Here is a 20,641-nt window from a genome sequence, read left to right on the forward strand (position 1 = left end):
CACGATCGTGCACCCACTCAATCTCTCTTGTCATAATCGGTAAACGGCAAAGAGCACGCAGCGGCGCGTAACAAAGCGCCGACAACAGGTTAGAATGTTCTTTGGTCGGAACGCGGCACATTTAACGCACATCATCAGTCTTCGGGCCACCAGAACGGAGCGTACAGCCAGGCTATATTTAGTGCGCCAAGCTGTCAAGCGGCCAGTGTACGCGCGAGAGCCGTAGAGAGCTGAAGAGAGCGAGTGCTTTTTTACCTTTTTATTTTCGTCTCAAGCAAAAATATTACCAGCGGATGTCTATGTAGCAGGATCATGGGATCGTGGCAGATCATTGGCCACCCAGGACCGTCCAGTATCGAGATCGCGCTCGACGGTGTCAGTTCGCACTGTCACTGGTGAGAAATTCGCCGTTTGGGTAGTAGCAATGCGCAGTGCAAGGACTTAAGCGCAACGACAAGTGGAGAGCCTTTTGCGGGTGAATATTTATGCAGCGCCAACACCTGCAAGCTTCGTAGTACAGTGTTTACACCGAAAACGGGTGTTAATGTAATCTCGTTAGCTTACATCAACTTTCCCCAAAGGATACAACCTGCTACCTTGTTTGTCCTCAATTAAGCAGCCCGGTGTGTAGTGTATCTCTAGTTCCTTCGCTTACATAACGCAACCTTGCTGACCCCGTCGTTGTCTCCCTGTCGCTAAACGGGATCCAAGTGCAAGGACACTTGTAAGGGGCAAAAAATTTAAGTGTTAAAGTGACTGCCGCAGTGTTGTGCCGTTCGATAAGCCTAGAACGTTCCACCCCCGGGTCCGTTCTTACCAGTGCACCGTGAATCTAATTATATGTCAATTAATTAATTACACCCTACTTACAGGCCGGCAAACAAAATCCCCCCTTTTGAACGTGTACCACGGGTTGGAGTACAACCACCCAGCTGGTCAGTAAGTGTTTCAACGGATGCACCAAACCCCGCGGACCACTAGTGGGTGCAATTTTGCAAATGTGTCGTGCCGTATCGTAATACCCTGCAGGGTGACTCCGCGTGACTTACGGTCAGTTTCAGGGAATTCCCATACCAAGAGTGCACAATTTTTGGGCGCGTAGCAAGTGAAGTGAACAGCAATTTTCGCGCCGCTTAATACCAATAGCAACAACACGCGACGACAACGTGCGAGTCTGTACGGTTGTGTATTTGTGTTGTGTGCCGTGCGTATGTGCCGTTTGGATGGAAACGGATCAACGTGAAAATTATGTGACCATGTGAAATAATTGCTCACGGACCAGTGCCACGGGATCAACAGTAATCACCAAGCGGATCGTCCGTTGACGCAACCATCGTTCGTGTTTGCTGCGGCTTGTCCGACATTCAGAGGGCCTAGGAAGCGATCCACCCCACCCCAACATACCGCGCATTTTATTATAACTTAACACCTGCCGCACCAAATGAGCACGTGATGCTGATTATACTGCTTTGCATTTTGGGTGAGTGTTACATCGACCTAATCCGACCGTTACTCGGGGAAATTAAAAATAGCCCAAAACAAACAACCAACACGCTTGCCGGGGCTGTATAATCAATTGTGATAAAAGTATAATATTTTCAATGGCACGCAATGTTACGAAGTACTCCGATGCGATGTTTCGAAGTGATAAGAATTGTAGTGTTGTAACCGCGTTCATCATTATCCGTTGGTAAATGCTACAGATTCGAGCTGGATATACAATTGGTTCTGCATTTTCTTGTCGTTAACGTTCGCGTTATTCACTGCGGGTAACATATCACTCAACACCAACAACGACGCTTTAACAGCGTTATAATTGGTAGAGACAAATGGTGATCAACCTGCCAAGAAATACAAGTCTCGTTCGATGCTAATCACGATCGGAGTCAACATTTATCATATTGAGGAATCTATTTTTATTACAATTGACGGAAGAACTGTCTAAAATTGTGCAACTCGGTATCTATAATTTCTCATCAATTTGTTAATCGATCGAAATTGTTGTCAGTTATTCTCTGTCCAAGATCTCTACCTTTATGGTAGCTACCTCAAAGCCATAACTCCATCTCAATAGTGGACCTAAAAGGACGACTTAAAAAAGGTATCCTGTGACTTCTTCTACCTCGTCTTTAGTAGCACTACAACCACAAGTGGTCTAGAGTAGTGGTGGGAGTACGGAATCGGAATTACCCGGTCCTGATTTCGGTTCTGGTTCAGGACCCGATTCCGATTCTGGAGCCGTTTCCGGAACCGATTCGGGAGCCGATTCCAGAACCGATTTCAAAGATTCTGGAGTCAACTCCGGAACCGATTTCGAAGCCGATTCCAAAGTCAAGTAAAAAAATTCATTTTTCCCATCACTAATCTAGAGGAATCAAACTTATTGTGAAGCATCTTGTGTGAATACAATGTAACAAATTTAATAAACCAACTGTAACCAATACGAAAATGAAAAGGATCAGAAATGTCTTTGAATTGTAACATCTTCAATCTAGCATTATTTTTTATTGTTTTGAACAGAGCCATCTGGCGGGAAATAAAATGGAACGTACCGTTTCCTTTCATTTTTTTCTTTTGCTTGGTGTTTTTGTCTTGTGTTGCTTTATTTCATTTTTATTTTAAGTTGAACCAGGAGTGCACAAATTATAGCTTTCACACGGCCCAAATCATTAATTAAATAAGTAAATAATACTATGGAAACAAGCATCACCAACCAATCAAAACCAACAATATACTCAATAAAAATGCAATTACACAGCAAAGTATAAATTGCACAGCGTTTACCCTATCGCGTACCAAAAATCACAACTTTTAATTAGCAATATTGCATCCCTATTTCACACCTTACCGCACCGTAATGCAATCGTCATGGCCACCCAACGGCAAACAGGCAAAAAACAAGAGGAAACCGACACCGACATAAACACCACCAGCAACCGCGAGCTCGACTGCTCATTAAATCAATCAGTACTGCACTGTATCTCCCAGCACCATCGACTGCACGTATTTTACCTTTGCGCCGTGCGCGTACCTCGTCTCAGCCACCGTTGTTGTGGTTTTTGTGTAGCAAATTTATGTACAAGCGACACAGACCGCATAAATCTGTTCACACCAAGGTTCACGCGTGCTCCAGCGAGTTGCATCGAAGAAGGCAAGCGCCCCCAAAGCGCCAGAATGCGTTTAATCTCATCACGTGGCCGTAGCAATGGTCCAGGTTCCATTACGAGCCAATTTTGGCTGTTAATATGCTTCAACCCACCCACCCAGCTCCCCCAAAACGGGGCAATCAACATGAAACACCCAACACCTCGTCGGGTAAAAGACCCCATCGGTGGGGATGCTATTTTCAGGGGAAGCTATTTTCCATTGTGATTTTACAAAAACGTGACTTAATCATCGGTTTGCTATCGAGAGCTTTTGTTTGGCGAGGAAACGCACGAACACAAGGACATACACACCAGCCACTTGGGAAAATTGACCATTCCGAAAGGGTGAGATCACCCATTTCTCACCCGGTGTCTCATTTCCTTTCACTTTAACCTTTCGCGCTTGCTCGTCCGTAGAAATCGGCAATAAAATCCCACTAAATTAGCTGCACATGCCGGTGTTGCTGTGTTACCGCCTAACAAAGTTGCTGCTGGTAAAGCATTTTAAGTTTTTAACGCACCTCCACTTAGCGGACACTTGGGCTGACAGATTCCCTGTAAACAAAGCACCCGAAATAAATGTGCTATTTTATGTTTGAAAATTAATTTCACCTCAGCTGCAAGCGTGAGCGATGCTTTTCAGGCTTATTTTAAAACCGCAAGTCCGCCATGGCTGTGATAGACTTTGGAAGGTGCTGTCAGAAGGTTACGCGGACATTTCAAAGCCATGTTTAGAATGGACAAAAAATCTAAGCTATTTCTCACAACAAACGGCCCGCTGTTGAAACACGTTCAATCAAGCTGATTGGTTGGTATTTTTCGGTCATACTTCTCATTAACAAACCCCCTAAAATCAGGCAGAGAGGAACAAAACCAGGGAAGAACCCCGAAACGAAAAGCATAACAACCTTTTAATTTGGTTTCGCACCCCTCGGGGGAGGGGGTGGATATTGTTTGCTTTCCTTTGAATAGCATCGCTACCGGCCGAGAGATCATCAGGGTGTTGTTTGCTTTCCTGTTTACGATCGGACCGGCACGGAGTTCACGATTGGGACATGATGTTATTTTAGCGAAACCTTACACGAACAGCCTATTTCTGGTTAAGAATTTTTCGCACGAATTTTTCGCTTTTTGCCAGAGGGATGCTAAAGTCAATCCGATACAATTACACACTGTCACCGACAGTTTGCCACAAGCCAGGTCGCTACCAGGCTAGTGAAGATTAATGATGCACCGGGTACGCGGGAAGGGAACGTCGAGTGTGGCTTTCGCAAGCGACGACGCAGAAAACTGACCTCGTGGACATCACCGGCCGAGTGAGCGATGACGATCGTGGTCTTGTGAATGCCACCAAAAATAACAATAAAAAAAGACCCACACACACACACTCCCAATATATCATTAGTGGCGTACGGTGTGAGTCTGTGTCACGCACGGTCACCAACAACCGTGTACATCAATGATCACCCACTTAAACTTAACCCGTAAATCATGTGCGATATTTATACTTCTATAAAAGTGTATATCATACCGGACTAGAAACAAATGTTTCCCGCTCCTGGTGGACAGCAGCTTCGCGTTCTTGCAGTCGCTTGAGGCTTAAGTCGACCGTGGCGCATACACTATCTCATCCCTGGTTCAGCTCTTGGTCTTGGATTGATTGACGTTGGCGCTGCATGTGACGGAACATGTGACTATGATGGATGCAAGTGTATTCGTAAGAAGTTATACATTGCACAACACAGAATTGGCAGGATAATACTTAGAGGTAAAACAGCTTCAGTACAGAAAACTGAACATTTTTATGAATCTATTATTATTTATGCTTCAATTCTGTAAATGACTTGATATCCAGTTATGAGTAACCAAAACCAAGGAAATCCCGAAATCATAAGTCAGCGTCTCTTGAAGTTGTAGAGCCATGAAAAATCAACCAGAATAGCCAGACATTCAGAAATATGAATAGATCTTTAAATGGAATTGATTCAGAATATTTATTATAATTCAAGAATCTTCAAAGATACTACATGAAGATGAAGCTAAACATCTGTGAATTTTTCAGAGGTGCGCTCAGCAATCTCAGCAGTCTGAGATTCATAAGTTTTTCAGAGATTAACGAATTCTTGATATATATCTATCTTCAGAGATTTATTTTGAGATTTGACATGTCATTCGTGAGAGGCATTACTCATTACCCAAGAATAATATAAGCATAGCAAATTATATGCAAATTATAGCATAGAGTTTTAACATGTTCTGTTGTGGATAGAACGTCGCGCGACTTGCCACTCTGCGTTTGTCGCTACGGATGACAACCGTCAGACGTTAGGCTGTCAGCGGTCCACGTGCGACGTAAGGGCGCAGCCATCGCGATCCTGTGTGCAGGACGAGCACACACGGAAGGACTCGACAACAAGCAAGCGAGCAGTCAGGGTGCGTGCGCGAGTAGGCTAGGCGGCTAAGTTAGTTTTATGTAATAAACGTGTAATGTATTGTAACCGTTTTTGCGACTTCAATTATTAATTGTGTTCCAACCAAAAGAACACAAAAGTTCAATATGTGATGTTTTCCAGTAAAGCTCTACTTAAAACAAATAAACAAGAGACTATGTATCAATTCGCAATCATTAGCAGTGAACAATGTTTAATGACATCCATAATGGCGCGAAATAAAACTACTGTGGAGCTTAACCTTAACCGCAAAAAGGCATTACAACGTTCATAATTTTCTGCGACACGCTAACCATTCAAGCAATCGGGTATCGCCTTTAACTCCAATTAATGGCCCTCGGTGCCCAATGTCACGCAGTAAACTCCACTTCCCGCTTTTGGAAGGTCCCACCCTCAACCACCCGGTGGAACATCCGGTCGCTATTGTTTCGCTACATACACTCCGACGGCTTTAATTAATTTACTTTAACCCTGTTACCGTGTGTATCATCTCGCCGTGCTCACGGTTTCCTCAACTCCTCACGGTCGGATTCTGCACAAATCCTTTCCGTAATTCTTGGGCCCACCACTGCCCAACCGACCGGTGGGGAAGAAAAGGGATCGCAATAAATTTACCCACACACACGCAACTAAAAACCGCACGCACCGCGACGTTCGGTGACAGTTTCATGACCATTTGCCACACACAGAGACCCGCTGGGTCCGAGCCTTTTGTGGGGAAACAACCGGCAGTGGGTTTCGCGTTTGCGTGAGCGCACCGGTATGTTTAACCCCATCGACCCACATCAATAAAAGGCACGGGTGGAATCTGAATGTGTCGTCCCGTCTGTTGGTTGGTGGACGTGCGACTGATATACCATGGCGAAATCGTGTCCTGAAGATGTCGGACGAGTTGCGTTCCATATATGAATGCGTTTAAAAAAAAAAGGCGCCAAATGGAAATGGTACTGGAGAGTATTTTGGCGAGTAATTTATTCAAGGCTTTAAACAATATAAGAATCTTTAATAATGATAAAGCTTTGATGCAGTAGTAGCGACTAAAACTAATGAAACAGCGTACTAATGATCTCTATCCGCAATTATGTACTGACAGCGTTTGATAGTAGCCAATATCAACCTACACGCACACCAACGCATCTTTACTTACCACAGCACAGCATCACACGATACATCGGTCATTGCGAATAATGCTACTGCCACACCACTAAGTTCGCAAATAAAAGACAATAATGAAGCACCTGCTCTAACCTCTTTGTGTCATGCTTCTTTAGTCATATACCAGCAGTATTCTTATTGCTCCCGTACACTTTTCTCTTCTGTTTGACGCATCCTCACAAGCACTCCTTACTAGCACTTCTCACTAGAATCAATTAACTATCACGTATAATATGCAGCGTTCGGTAAAAAGGCTCAAGATTACGGTCCAAATTCTAAGCGATGCACACCTTGCAACTTCTTCAAAATCAGACGTAAAACTAATCGTGTGTTATCAAACTGTTATCACAAGTACTCTTCATTAGCATTTGTCACTAGAATCAATTAATTATCACATATTACCATTCAGCGTTCGGTAAAAAGGCTCAAGATCAGAGTCCAAATTCTAAACGATGCACACCTTGCAGCTTCTTCAAAGCCGCACGCGAAACTAATCGTGTGTTATCAAACTGGAACAATACGCACGACACTGGAGCAAGGTACAAAATATAGATGTGTGAGTGTTTACCTAGGTTTGGCTTGATCATTCCATGCAGCATGCGTGGTTTCTTTAACATTTACCAATACCAAACCTCGTGTCCACACGTCAGGTTATCGATACGTCAGGTGGGAGCGTGCGTGAGAGAAAATGTTGTGCATAAATTCTCTCTCAGCATTCCTGTGGGATCGTTTCTAATGCTTCGTGCGATCGATCAGCGGATCGATCGATCTACTCGTGTACGTACTATTTCCTATTTCCGTTAGTAATCGGAATTGATCACAGTTATTTCTTCGTTTTATTTCTTCGTGTACGCCTTCGTGAAAGGACAGGTAGGATGCACAAGAAATACTTTACTATGAACTGTAGAAGCAATTTAAATGATATCAACTTCAACCGGAGGAAGTTAAGTTGAGCTACATTAATACTGCGCTTCCTAAAATACCTCTAGCAATGATCTCAATGAAATTAATATGTACTTAAAAGCAGCGGAATATACTTAACATTACGTCCACAGTGCATACAAAAGGATCAATATTAATCACAAGATCGGTTAATAAGATCGAATAAACTTATGCGATGACTCACCGTATGATATGGAACAGTTGGACATAGAAATTATTAAACTCATTTCATCACATAATGAAGCCACAAATACTTCGGGTCATGATCAAATTCCACCACTCGGTGACAGTTTTAACGATCTCTGGTTATCATATTTCCCACCAATTCCATTAGCATTAAAACTAACGAGCTGTGAACAGTTCCTTCAGCACATCGTGACGAGACACGCATCTTGGACGTTGTACCCGCTGACGATACTTGTTAGCCAACGGGAAGCGGGCTGTGATCCAACAATGCACGAAATTTCACACTAAATAAAAATAGAACTTTACGATAGATCTTTCTTCACCGACTTTCTTCTTGTTGTCGCAGGCATAACGCTTCCTTTGTACAGTGCACATATTTTCCATACACATGCAGTAAATATATGGTGCAAAATCAACGTTTGGGTGCACGGTTTTTTTTGTGGATTGTGTGTAAATTAAAGCCCTCGCACACTGATTAGACGAATCAAACGGCCGGTTCATCTTAAAATAGACACGCCCATTAGACCTTCGCGATCAAACTCAACGGACGTCTTAAGACATTGGGTTTCAACAAAACAGGGACGTACGTACAAGCGTACCACACCTAACGGAAGAGAAAAGAAAAAATAAAGACCACAACAAACGAGCCAAATGCTTAATGTGCGTAAAATATGCGTCTGTCTGTAACGCTTTTTTTTTGTCTTGCTGCCGTACCATCCCGACACACGGTTCGCCTTGAAGATGTTTCGGTAATTGGTTCTATCCGATGACCGGGAAGACCGGCTGCCAACGACATACCACTGCAAGATGGATGAGACCCGGCGTTGTGTGCCGGTACGGTACGGTTGTAAACTATGCCCCGGTCATACTTTTTAAGGTACGGCCCAGACCGGTGCGAGTTAACACGCCATTAAGACGCACGGGACCGTCAAATTAAACAACGAACCCAGCTCGCGTTCCCCCCCGCCGAACTAGCCGATCTTCTGCGAGATCTTTTTGATACACCTGAGTGCAATTGCTTGCTGTCGATGTGCTGGCATGCGCAGGGTCTCTTCTGTTGGGTAGACGAACATGCTAAAAGTCAAATGTTTAATCTCTTGTTACCATCACCCCATTATGCTTGCCGTCGCGCATTTGTTTCGTTGGCAAAGATGACTGGATGAATTGGTTGTATCTGGTTGGTTGGTTGTGCTTATCAAAGGAAGAGTTAGCATTTCAAGTAGCTAGCTATGCTGCATCTGTTCAAGTAAATACGACCTTACGACGTACTATTGCGAATTGAAGTACTTGAGTCCAGTGTGCGCGAGCTTCTGCTCTCTCTTCAGTGATGCTAGAAAAGGTTGATGGATAGTAGGCCATGTATATATATATATAGGGTGTATCACTATACAAACTATACTTTAAATATTATTTTCTTTATTCAACGTAGAAGTCTGGATTTCTTTCTTTGGTGTGCTTTGATGTTCAATATATTTTTGTGGTACGACATTTAATGATGTTTGAATAAAGTTCTAGTCAGATTCATCACGGATCATATGTTGCTCAGGAACTACTAATGTAAAATTTTCTAGAAAAGTCTTTTGAATTTAATTTGAAAATTGAATTTTGAAATCTTAAATAATAATACCTTCTATGTTGATAGTATGACACTAATATTTTAAGTATCGAAAATTGCTCAAAATCTGTAATTGCTTCGACACACCCTGTGTTTGCAAAAATTCATTCGAAACTTCCTCCGGATGAGCCTTAAACTAATAACAATCTCGTTTGTAATCTAACCACAAGCGTACCGAAAATAGTCCACCTAATCCATCTGTTTCCGTTCCACCACCCTTCTGGCAGGTTCCACCAGTGCCTGGTACGAAACCAGCCCTTGGAGTACCTCCACTAGACGGTATTACGCCACCGCCCAAGACCATCAAACGCAACGACAATGGACCGAGCCGTACTTCGATCTGAGCGTTTCCCGCAACGTAACGGTGCGGGAAGGTGAAACGGCATTCCTTACCTGTCGGGTGGAAAATCTGGCCAAGTACAGCATCTCCTGGGTGCGGCACCATGATCTTCACATACTGGCCATCAACGCGGACACGTTCACGTCGGACGAGCGGTTTCAGGCACTGTACAACGACCAGACCGAAGAGTGGACGCTCAAGATAAGGAGAACGCGCCGGAAGGACACCGGTATCTACGAGTGCCAGATATCTACCATGCCGGTGAAGAGTTTGCAGCTGTATCTGATTGTTCTCGGTAGGTTTTTGCATTTGGAGCTACGTAATCAGACTAATTCACAAAGCATCAGAACCGGGCAACATGATGAATACGCATCAGTCATTACGTTAAGCCAATCGACTGTATGATTTACAGTAATTATAACTCTCCCACCAATTTGTTTTTATTCAATTACATTCCTAACGACCACCACGTTTTTGGGGGCTCCAGATAACTATTGCATGCAATTGATGGAGTTGAAGCGGTTTCGTGACGATTCCGGTTGTGAACTGTGGGCTTGTCCCGAGTGAGCATCATACGAGATTCATAAATAAACTTAACAATCGCACTAAATCACACAGAGCTCACTTGGGCAGGAGAGCAGTCACCCAAAACCACTGGGCGCCAGACTTCCTCCAGCCATAACCACAAATGGGTAAATGGGGAAAATGAATTCACCAAGCGACCGGTTCACTTCTCTGTTTCCGGGTTTCGAGCAAAACACTGGTACCAGCTAGTTAGTGAACGCTTTCTAGACTTCAACAATAAAAAAATACCCCACCACACCAAAATCGGATGTACATTATTGGAAGTAAAATTCTTCACCCAAAGCACGTATCCCGCACACGACCACCGACGATGTACAACTGAAACCGTAAAATCATCCATCACACACTGGCCGACGGAATTGGTTGGCGAAATGTTCGTTTTATTGCAAACAATCAGCTGTGTTCGGTTCGTTCCACGTTCCACTCAGCAGGGCAAAGATGGGTGTGTTGCGCGTAGCTATGTGGTCACAAAATCACACATTAAACACGCTGGCCCTTTCGTTGGTGTTCGCGCGTTCATCGATAAACAACGGACATCCAGCGGGTTTGAATGCAAAAAAGACACGTGGAAATAAACAAAACGCCCTCGAACGGCGAGGCAACGCTGATGCAACGCAATGCGCTTGGGGATGCCAACTTTAACAAGCGGCAGCAAATGGAAAAGGGATCTGCAACGTTTATAATTATTCATTATTCGACCAGCAGACTTTGTGTCCTAAAATCGGAAGTATCAGTATGAACACTTTTAAAACAGTTTTTTAGTGTCACTTTTTAATGAAATTGATTTCCTCAACATTAGTTGTTTCTGTTTTAAAAACGGACCGAGTGCATTACACTTAACGGCTGAAGGTAGGCAATTTTATGTATTTATTGATAACCACACAATAGACAACGAAACTCGTAAGTTACTTTTTAAACTGGATTAATGGGAAGTGAGAAAAAGATTCTTAAATCTTAAACACATTCCAAAAACACATGACATAAGTACAGGAACTTTGAATCGTTAGCACACGAGGCTCGATTCGTTTTGGGGGAAAATAATATTTTTTTTGTAAGAGAAAACTTGATAAAAAAATACTTTAAATACCACACCAGAAACTTTGTCCCACAAGTATTACAAATTTTAAAAAACACTAAAATTATCTGCCATTTTTAAATTGAAATTTATTGCAGTCGACAATCAGTTTATTTAATACAGAACAACGGTATTATTGATGTTACTCAGTTTAAAGTTTGTTGTAAATTTTAAAAATTACCTTGAAAAATTGAAAAATCTTACCCCTTCCTTAAACCCATCGATTGGCGACCCCTGCACGAGCCGGCTAGGCAAACATATTTGTTAAGTTAATAGTAAACATTCAAGTGCTCTCGATGGGGACTATCTTGCGCCCAGTGTTGAGTAGAAGTGACACAATCTTTCTGCAAGCAGAATGTAACTAAACGTTCGTTTTTCTATGTTTACGCTACTGTGGAGGGAAATGTTTTATTTGTTTCACATAAATGGCTATTTCTGCAACAGAGAATGATAGAAATAGCATTTGTTTGGTTCAAAATTCTGTACGCTCACCAAAAACAACATTTCAAACGTTCCAATTTATGTCTATTACGGGTGCAAGCTAAATAATCGATCGGAAACACAATTAGCATGTTAAACGCTAGCAAGCTTTCGCCGATTGCGTAGTTTATGAAGTTAATTAAACATTTACGAAAGTCATCCGGTCATTGTACCTATCCGTGAGCTTATTTTTAGTACAAATGATTTGTACATTCAATCTAACTGGCTATATTTTCACCGTATAATGCGCTAATTGACGTCAATTCTTAGCAAAGGTAGCAATCTTGACAGAATAGCCAAAAAACTTCCGCCTACAGTATTGCTCCCGAGTGTCGGATTAGTGCTTGCTCTAATTTTATCAATCAGAACTAGACGAAATGGACTGGTGAGAGTGTTGGAACGTGGAACACAGCAAGTTCTTCTTGTAACCATTTGAAAGTCGCATCAAAACCAAACCTTCAACTGGTCTACAGCTCCATCAACGCACGGGAAGATGTGTACTATCTTGCCTGTTGGACAAACAAAACCACTCAACGATGGTGGATGTCGTCGTATATACTGCAACCACTGCGGGTGACATTTATTTTGACACTCACAGCTTTATAAATGTGCTGTTCTGACTTATTAAACGGTTAATTTACATTGCCGTTGACACACGGGACACAAATCCGAAGCGTGGGTTAGACAAAATAAAACACAACGCAGTGATAGCTACCAAAAACACCCACCCATTCCAAGACGTCTACGAGTTTTAAGGGGCAGGGTTTTGCTCTTCATTACCTTGCCGAGTTTCTTTTTTTCATCGGAAATTTCCATCTCGGAACGGACACGTCCAATAAATTATGGCTCATTTAACATTTCACCATGCCAATCTGGTCTTTCAAGCGTATGGGTTTTTTTTTGTTATTTAATTTCTTCCATTGCATCCACTCCCAAATAAAGTGACCCTGCAGGGTACGGCCACTTTTTCACGGCAAACCAGCACGAAAGCTAAAGTGTGCCACTTTCACTAGTATTTAATTTATTTTTAATTTCCATAATTTAGACAACTAATGACCTGGTGGTTGACAAACGAGCAAAAAACCCATGGCCCCTACTGGAGCTACCGGGATGATCGATCATGTCGTGCTCTTGGCGAAGGAAGGAAAAAAAATCATTTCCCTATCATAAATCTCCGCTCCGTCTTTCTTCTTTTTTTGCTTCGCAGATGAATCGCAGCTAGTCAGACGACAGGACGACATACTTTACGACATTCCGCCATCCTCCGACGAGCATTCGGAGGGTCAAAAGGCGGCTGACGCCCACAATCGGATGTACGCGGATCGTGTCAATGGTATTGGTGCTGCCGGTCACCCCGTCCAAGTACATCGATTAATACCGAACGACGCATAGATTATCTCTTTCTAGCGACCACGACACAAATCCTCGAGGGTACGATCGTGTACGGCTACAAAGGACAAAACGTCAATCTCACCTGCATCGTCAATCACAACTACGACCGGCGACCTAGCCACATCGTGTGGTACCATCAAAAGGACGTACGTATCAACTAACAGCGTAACAGGGGGAGGGCAAAGTTTCGTGAGCATAATCATTGCTGACCATCGCGTTACAGATCGTTGCCTACGAGTCGCTACGGAAGCGTGGACGATCCTCACTGAACAGCATCACCTCGCACCATCTGATACGGAACGCGGAGTTCGATGACGCTGGAAACTACACCTGCGCCCCGGAGCTGTATGCCAGTGCTAGCACCATTGTGCACATCCTAGACGGTAGGTTTTCGTAACTGGCGCCAGCGGATGGTCTATTTATATTCGTCTCGTATTTCGTCGCAATTCGCAGGTGAAGAAACACAAGAGTCCAACAGCTCCAACCGTAAACGGATAAATGTAGGGACGATTTTGCTTTGCGGAACGTTTGTCGTACTGAGCGTGCTGTACAACCATCGCGATAGGATGAGTTAATACGCTGCAAATGGTGGTGCAAAAATCGTTATTGTACATAATGTAAATAAAAACAAGAAATATTTTCTCGAACTTTTTCATCAGCTCCAAGCCTTTGTGTATATGTTTATTACGGTAAGCAAGGTGAGACTTCTGATAGAATAGGCTACATAGTGCGTTATTCGCGCGTATTATTAGCTCCCTTGGGACTTGTTGTGATAATGTGTTGTTTGTTATTTGCTTGCAACTGATAATTCAGTGGCAACTTTAAGGGTAAACGATCTAAGCTATTCTAGAAGGAATTAGCAAGCCTTTTATCTAACTTAATATGTCACAGGGGCAGCATTTGCTTCCCCGCTTAGGGCTTACGCAAGTTTTGAAGTTTGTGTTCCACCATTTTTCTTCATAGTTCTAAATTGCCTTACATAACATTGATTATGCAAGTACAAAAGTACAATTGTAGCAACATCATGTTTGTTATGTTGTCCGTATCATGAAAATTTAGAACTTTCGCTAGGTTGTGTGTTCTTAACTATCGACAATGATTAGGCGCCTCCTTCGTGTATTCTATAGGAAAGCACGTGTTCAAAGAGATTTCTTCAAAACGAACTTAAATAAGTGTGATACATTTATTTTAAAGAAAAATAGCAAATGAGCTATAAAATAATCAAACATTGCTAATAAAAATTGCCATAAGTTATGTAATGCTGAAGTATGCCTGATCTTAATTTCTTGCACAATAAACTGTTTTTGTTATGAGGTTAGTCTTGGAGCAGCTTAGAAATGGTTTGAACAAAAGTATTTCCACTGCAAACGCTTAAAATTTGAACATGTTCGTTCGCACGGATAATCGGGAAACAGTTCCGGTTAAAAAAAGAGGAGAAAATCCGTCACACGTGTCAAATTAAAATTTACAGCGTGTACACGTTACACCTAAATGCTTATTCATTATATATCATATAACGAATGCAAGAATAATCGACGCCTTTATTATTGATTGCTCGTTTCATAAATAAAACAAATAATTATTTTATCATAAATTTTAACTGCCAGTTGATTATAACATCTACAAATCTTTGTTTTCTTTCTCATCACAAATCAACCGATTGATTTGACAGACCTTAATCGTAATCGGGTGTAATCGAGCCTTAATGCTTGCTACACTTCTCTCAGTTTTTTCTTATTAGTTCAGCCGGAAAAATGTCGGACGAGGTAGCAAAGGCGCAGGCAGCCGATGCCGCTGCCAATGATACCATTTTCGGGAAAATTCTTCGCAAGGAAATTCCCACCCAGTTTATCTACGAAGACGACAAGGTAAGTGAACAAACTTTTCTTTCATTGCTATACCCATTTGCTGTTGTTGACCTTTTGTTTCGCTTGTTTCTCTGCAGTGTGTTGCATTTAACGATGTTTGTCCGCAAGCACCGGTGCACTTCCTCGTAATTCCGCGGAAACCCATTTCGCAGCTCTCCAAAGCATCGGAAGAAGATGAAGCACTGCTCGGACATTTGATGCTGGTCGGCAAGAAGGTGGCGGTGGAACAAGGATTGGAGGAGGGTTACCGTGTCGTCATCAATGACGGTAAAAACGGTGCTCAGTCCGTTTATCATCTTCACCTGCATTTCCTCGGCGGACGTCAGATGCAGTGGCCTCCTGGCTAATTACGTTACGCATTTGCTAGAGTTACGGACTATCCAAGCATGAATAAAATAGCAACGGAATGATTACGCTAAGCGGAATTAACATTTATTTACATCACGATAAGCTTTCCGTCACAGGATTAGCATTGAGATAACTGAATGTAGAATTTTGTGCTGTGGGTTGTAGTAGCGGAAACGTGCCAAATGATCCCGCCATGCTGGACGTATAGTTCGTGGCATACTTTCGCCCCATATCCCTGCTGTGATACTTTCGCTCGATCACTTTGTCGAAAAATCTGGCCAACTTCACGGAATCGGTTGTGCCCGCAGCTAACGATCGGGCTTCGTGACAGTTCAGACAAATTTCGTCCGCTCCGCACTGTTCCGCAATGCTACCGGCTGATGTACGATTCACGATCTTATGCTTGTGGCTTTCATCCAACACATCCAGCTTCGTTCCAATCACCAGTATCGGTATCTGACAAAGTTTAAACTAATCAATCATTTACGTTACTTTGAGCATCGATCCTGAGTTCCACAATGGGCTTTGGTTGCACCGATTCATGTTTTACCTGTGTCGAGCCAAGGAACTGTTCCGGATCCATGTCTATCGTGTCGCCACCCTTTAGTGCGTCCTTTCCATCTTTGTTCAGAATTTCCGCCAGCCATCGTTGCAGATTTTCCTGGCTTTTCCTGTTGGTAAGGTCGTGCACGAGAATAATGCCATGCGTTGGGTTGTAGAAGACGCTACGGGTGTTTTTGTGACTGATCGAACCACCAACATCCCACAGCTCGACGAAGAACGTATTCTGCGCCGGTGTGCCTTCCTTATATTCGTGTAATTTCACCTCCACGGAGCAGCCAACCGTCCAGCCGGGCGATGTGAGCGGTTCATTGTTAGCGATCAGATGTGTAAGCGAAGTTTTGCCGACTCCTGTAGCGAAAGCGAAGAGGCATCGAATTTAAAATCGTTTAATTTAAACATAATTACATTCTAGTCCCCAATCATTTGTTGCAAATTCCAAAAGGTTCATATTTCTGCATTCATATGCAGTTGTCAAAAAAACAATAACAAACAACCAGTGATGCTAGCAAAAACCGGCATGCGGAATAGCACTGTCTCTCGCTCTCTGCTGCTGGCAACACTGCCACCATCGAAATGCCAATTTTCAATATGGCGCACCGTGCCGCGGCACGGTTCCAGTTCGGCTAGCGAAAAAGCACTCATTTTGTCTCGGATGCACATCGCCGGGATCCATCAAATACTAAACAATAGACGCGTAATGTAACCCCTTACCGGAATCACCAACTACCAGTACGCGAACTTTGTCGATTGCCGCCATATAGTGAAGTGAAAAATCGTGCAAGCTCCGAACCTAGCCTACGTGAAAACGAACAACAAACTGAGCGAGAAGCACACACAGTCATCCCGACGCTAGCCTAATATTTGACAGGTGTGTCCGAGTGTGCGTGTGGATGGTGTGGAGCGTAGCGTTGGTAGTGGTGTTGCGCGTGTTTCTGAGCGATAATGAGTGAGAGCGCAAGAGAATGAGCGTGTGAGAGAGAAATGGCAATTACAATTGAGCGGAGCCGTTTGTTTACGTTTTGTTGCTTTCGGATTAATCGTTTATCCGTTGTTCATTTGAAGAAATATTTGAATAAATTTTAAAATAAAACCACATATTTTCTTGCTGGAATTTATATCAATTTTTACAAACTTATTACTACAAATTCAAAAATTATTTTTCATTTGAAAAGCAAGGCGTTTTGTGTCTCTTATCTAACTTCCGTAATTCTATGATGCTGTTTTAATAGATTTCCCCTCGCTTCAATCTTTTTAGATCGAATCACGCTACACAGTAACAAAAATGGGAGACCAACGGTACGTTACTGAGATACCGAGCAGTCTCAAACAGTTGGCTCGTTTCGTCGTACGGGGGTTCTACACGATCGAAGATGCACTCGTGATCGATATGCTGGTTCGGAATCCCTGCATGAAGGAAGACGACATATGTGAGCTATTAAAATTTGAACGGAAAATGTTACGTGCCCGAATAGCCATTCTGCGCAATGATAAATTTCTCCAAGTTCGACTAAAAATGGAAACCGGCCCCGATGGAAAAGCGCAAAAGGTGAACTATTACTTCATCAACTACAAAACGTTCGTGAACGTGGTAAAGTACAAACTCGATCACATGCGCAAACGAATGGAAACGGAGGAACGTGACGCTACGAGCAGGGCGAGCTTTAAATGTTCCAACTGCAAGAAAACTTTTACGGATCTTGAGGCCGATCAGCTGTTTGATTTCACGACGAGCGAGTTCCGCTGCACGTACTGTGGCAATGCGGTGGATGAAGATAGTTCCGCACTGCCAAAGAAAGATTCAAGACTGCTACTGGCGAAGTTCAACGAGCAGCTGCAACCGCTGTACGATCTGTTGCGGCAGGTCGAGGGAATTAAGCTTTCTCCAGAAATCCTGGAACCAGAACCGGTAGACATAGACACCATACGAGGGTAAGTTCAAATCACCGCGTTTGTAGTTGTATCCCTGCACAACTCAAAGTGTCACATTTCTAACAATTCGCAATTTACAGAATTGCAAAACCATCCACCAAAGTACCGACGGAGCAATGGTCCGGGGAAGCCACTCGATCCAGTGGGTTTGTCGTTGAGGAAACGCGGGTAGACATTACGATCGGTGATAGCGATACGCTGGACACGACAACGCAGCGCAAAGACCGGCCTGTGTGGATGACCGAATCAACCGTCATTTCGAACGACATGGACGACAATTCGGTTGATGCGATCCTGGAAAAAGCTGCCTTTACCTCCACCCAACCACAATCGACGGGCAGTAGCAGCGCGGGCACAAACAGTACCACTACGAATGTGATGTCAACCCGAAGCCGGAAGGATGCGGACGACATTATGTCGGTGCTGTTGCAGCATGAAAAACAGAGCGCGAACAATACGGCCAATGAAGCAGTACGCGGTCTGGGGCAGCACAACGATGGTAACTCGAGTGATACTAGCGATGATGATAGGGATATCGAAAATGCAGACATACCGGACACCGAACAGGTGGAATCGGTATCCGAGGATGATGACATGCCCTCGGTGTACGTTGCAGGAAAGCCATATCCGCTGGATGAAATTAATGACAAGCTGATAGCGGACATGACGCCGCAGGAAAAGGAAACCTACATACAGGTGTACCAGGACCATTTCAGTCATATTTACGATTAATGATTAGCCACATCAAGGAAGGAAAAAATAAATGTTAAATTTGAATGCATAGCGCATAAAGTAAAAAAGCTGCATCCTTACGGGTTGTAACGCGCCAAGCTAGGCAGTTTTTTAAATTCCCAAAATGACATTCTCAACGAGCCTCAGCTTAGCTGTCAAACGAGACAAGTACAGGCAGTACCCGAGGTACGCTATTATAGCGGGCTGCTATAACCCGGCAAATATCCGCGCAATTGTTGCTCATTTATTTAATTGTGCACTTTATTTATTGAGCAATTCAGTCGACTTCTTAAGAGAATACGTAAACATTACTTAAGGACAAATGTTTTATAAGACAAAGGAACATAGTTTCGACCAATTTTACAACTTTTGGCCTAGATTTTGTGCTATAAACTAACTCAGCTGTCAATTTTTCAAAAACCGCGTTTTCGGGTACTGCTTGTACGCGATCAACTTTATTGCAGGCGAGTTTGTTTACGAACAGCAATTCTAGCTTACACGCAAGTTAAATAAAACCCACAAAAACAATCCATGTCTCTGGTGGCCTACGAATACAGTAGTGACGAAGCTTCGGATAATGAGGAATCCGAAAAGGAGATCCCAACAGTGGTAGAACACAATGGTACTGGAACAGTCAACATCAGCTCGGAACCTAACTTCACAGATCCCGACATCACCGAATTGCCGAAGAATCATCTGCATCTTCCAGCACCCAAATGTCTAAACGATCTAAACGTTGTAGAAGAAGATGATGAATTTCTGCACAAAAAGGCAGTTCCGGCTAACATTCCACTGCCCCAGCCACCGCCCGCCTTGAATATGGCCACAAAGCCCAAGGTGCGTAATGGAAAAGTGCAAATTATCATCCCATCGATGAAGGATTTTGTGGATGACGGGGACACTGTGCAGAGTGCAAAGAAACAAAAACCGATCATTGGTGCTGCTCTACCGAACAAATCAACCAACCTTTTAAGCATGCTACCGAAACCAAGAACAGCGCTTTTTGACGCAAACCCCACGAGGCCATCGTCCAGCAACTCGTCCTCTGACCCGTCCACGAGCGCCAGTTTTAGCAAACGTCTCATACCGGACTCTGTTGCTAATCGGCCTCGTAACATACCGATGAGTGCGGCCAAATCCAACAGTCGTGCACAATCCGCTGATTCTTGCACGAAACCCGCCAAAGCTGCCGCCCTATCATCGCAAGCCGACAACAGTGATGAGGACGATGATGGAGACGAGCAAATGGTGGATTTCTTCTCCTTCAACAAAGTCGATGAATTGCCAACAGTCAGCACGAACGAAATCAGTGCCATGGTTGCTAAAAAGGCAGCCAAAATAGCGGAGAACGTACGAAAGTATGCCGAATCGGATGAACAATCAGAAGCCGCCGTATCGACTACGATCGAGAACAGAAACGATGCAGCACTAGCTCACCAGTCCGATACTGCACCGGAGGATCTGGCAAGCGAGACGGCTCTGTCCGCCCTTATCGGTGGCAACCGTGCTAAACGGGGCCGTATCGAAGATGTCGATCTGATCGACATTACATCCGCTGATATCGTTCCATCGAAGGAGGACTTTTTGCGACGTCAATTGCAGGATGAAACAGGATACGTGCCGACCGGACATTTGGTGGGTGATTGGACATGTACCAGCAAGCGAAAATCGCACATTACCCAACTGGCAAGCAAGGCGCAAGCTAACGCACAGGAACTGGAAGCGATGTGGGCCGCGAACCGACAGTCCCGACGGCAAACGCAAAGCAAATATGGATTTTGAGTGCTTTTCCTGGTGTTATATTATTTTGCGGTTAAATAAATTCAAATATGCT

The 20,641-nt window shown here is 43.5% G+C and overlaps 5 protein-coding genes across 6 annotated transcripts; 4 read left to right on the plus strand and 1 right to left on the minus strand.

Moving 5' to 3' along the window:
* The first annotated feature begins 1,123 nt into the window (after nucleotides 1-1,123).
* Nucleotides 1,124-13,961, plus strand: LOC128304282 (uncharacterized). Its single transcript, XM_053041445.1, has 6 exons — nucleotides 1,124-1,480; nucleotides 9,722-10,129; nucleotides 13,182-13,307; nucleotides 13,367-13,512; nucleotides 13,590-13,749; nucleotides 13,820-13,961. The coding sequence occupies exons 1-6, from the start codon at nucleotides 1,453-1,455 to the stop codon at nucleotides 13,939-13,941; spliced, it is 990 nt and encodes a 329-aa protein (XP_052897405.1). The 5' UTR covers nucleotides 1,124-1,452; the 3' UTR covers nucleotides 13,942-13,961.
* Nucleotides 13,962-15,113: 1,152 nt separating this feature from the next.
* Nucleotides 15,114-15,658, plus strand: LOC128305509 (adenosine 5'-monophosphoramidase HINT1). Its single transcript, XM_053042987.1, has 2 exons — nucleotides 15,114-15,234; nucleotides 15,312-15,658. The coding sequence occupies exons 1-2, from the start codon at nucleotides 15,121-15,123 to the stop codon at nucleotides 15,579-15,581; spliced, it is 384 nt and encodes a 127-aa protein (XP_052898947.1). The 5' UTR covers nucleotides 15,114-15,120; the 3' UTR covers nucleotides 15,582-15,658.
* On the minus strand, nucleotides 15,651-16,983 carry LOC128305508 (rab-like protein 3). 2 transcript variants are annotated; one of them, XM_053042986.1, is made up of 3 exons: nucleotides 16,858-16,983; nucleotides 16,133-16,494; nucleotides 15,651-16,038 (listed from the first exon to the last, which is right to left on the minus strand). In XM_053042986.1, the coding sequence occupies exons 1-3, from the start codon at nucleotides 16,901-16,903 to the stop codon at nucleotides 15,676-15,678; spliced, it is 771 nt and encodes a 256-aa protein (XP_052898946.1). In that variant the 5' UTR covers nucleotides 16,904-16,983; the 3' UTR covers nucleotides 15,651-15,675. The 2 variants fall into 2 exon arrangements, with proteins under 2 accessions (XP_052898946.1, XP_052898945.1); XM_053042985.1 differs by having other exon boundaries at nucleotides 15,651-16,053.
* On the plus strand, nucleotides 16,720-18,846 carry LOC128305504 (general transcription factor IIE subunit 1). The gene is made up of 3 exons (XM_053042982.1): nucleotides 16,720-17,014; nucleotides 17,402-18,075; nucleotides 18,156-18,846. Exons 2-3 carry the CDS (start codon nucleotides 17,429-17,431, stop codon nucleotides 18,805-18,807), a joined length of 1,299 nt encoding a protein of 432 aa, XP_052898942.1. The 5' UTR covers nucleotides 16,720-17,014; nucleotides 17,402-17,428; the 3' UTR covers nucleotides 18,808-18,846.
* A 431-nt stretch (nucleotides 18,847-19,277) lies between these two features.
* Nucleotides 19,278-20,635, plus strand: LOC128305505 (proline-rich protein PRCC). Its single transcript, XM_053042983.1, has one exon. The coding sequence runs from the start codon at nucleotides 19,339-19,341 to the stop codon at nucleotides 20,587-20,589; it is 1,251 nt and encodes a 416-aa protein (XP_052898943.1). The 5' UTR covers nucleotides 19,278-19,338; the 3' UTR covers nucleotides 20,590-20,635.
* The last annotated feature ends 6 nt before the right edge of the window (nucleotides 20,636-20,641 follow it).

The sequence above is a fragment of the Anopheles moucheti genome, chromosome 3 (genome assembly GCF_943734755.1).
Source record: "Anopheles moucheti chromosome 3, idAnoMoucSN_F20_07, whole genome shotgun sequence".
NCBI lineage: Eukaryota > Metazoa > Arthropoda > Insecta > Diptera > Culicidae > Anopheles > Anopheles moucheti.

Bases quoted from the DNA above. Each gene is read 5' to 3' on its own strand.
- LOC128305505 (XM_053042983.1), top strand. From the start codon at position 19,339: ATGTCTCTGGTGGCCTACGAATACAGTAGTGACGAAGCTTCGGATAAT.
- LOC128305509 (XM_053042987.1), top strand. From the start codon at position 15,121: ATGTCGGACGAGGTAGCAAAGGCGCAGGCAGCCGATGCCGCTGCCAAT. The intron at 15,235-15,311 runs GTAAGTGAACAA...GTTTCTCTGCAG, and splicing joins TTATCTACGAAGACGACAAG to TGTGTTGCATTTAACGATGT.
- LOC128305504 (XM_053042982.1), top strand. From the start codon at position 17,429: ATGGGAGACCAACGGTACGTTACTGAGATACCGAGCAGTCTCAAACAG. The intron at 18,076-18,155 runs GTAAGTTCAAAT...CGCAATTTACAG, and splicing joins GACATAGACACCATACGAGG to AATTGCAAAACCATCCACCA.
- LOC128305508 (XM_053042985.1), bottom strand. From the start codon at position 16,903: ATGGCGGCAATCGACAAAGTTCGCGTACTGGTAGTTGGTGATTCCG. The intron at 16,495-16,857 runs GTAAGGGGTTAC...CTTTCGCTACAG, and splicing joins ACTGGTAGTTGGTGATTCCG to GAGTCGGCAAAACTTCGCTT. The intron at 16,054-16,132 runs GTAAAACATGAA...ATGATTGATTAG, and splicing joins AGTTCCTTGGCTCGACACAG to TTTAAACTTTGTCAGATACC.
- LOC128304282 (XM_053041445.1), top strand. From the start codon at position 1,453: ATGCTGATTATACTGCTTTGCATTTTGG. The intron at 10,130-13,181 runs GTAGGTTTTTGC...TTTGCTTCGCAG, and splicing joins GCTGTATCTGATTGTTCTCG to ATGAATCGCAGCTAGTCAGA. The intron at 13,513-13,589 runs GTACGTATCAAC...ATCGCGTTACAG, and splicing joins TGTGGTACCATCAAAAGGAC to ATCGTTGCCTACGAGTCGCT.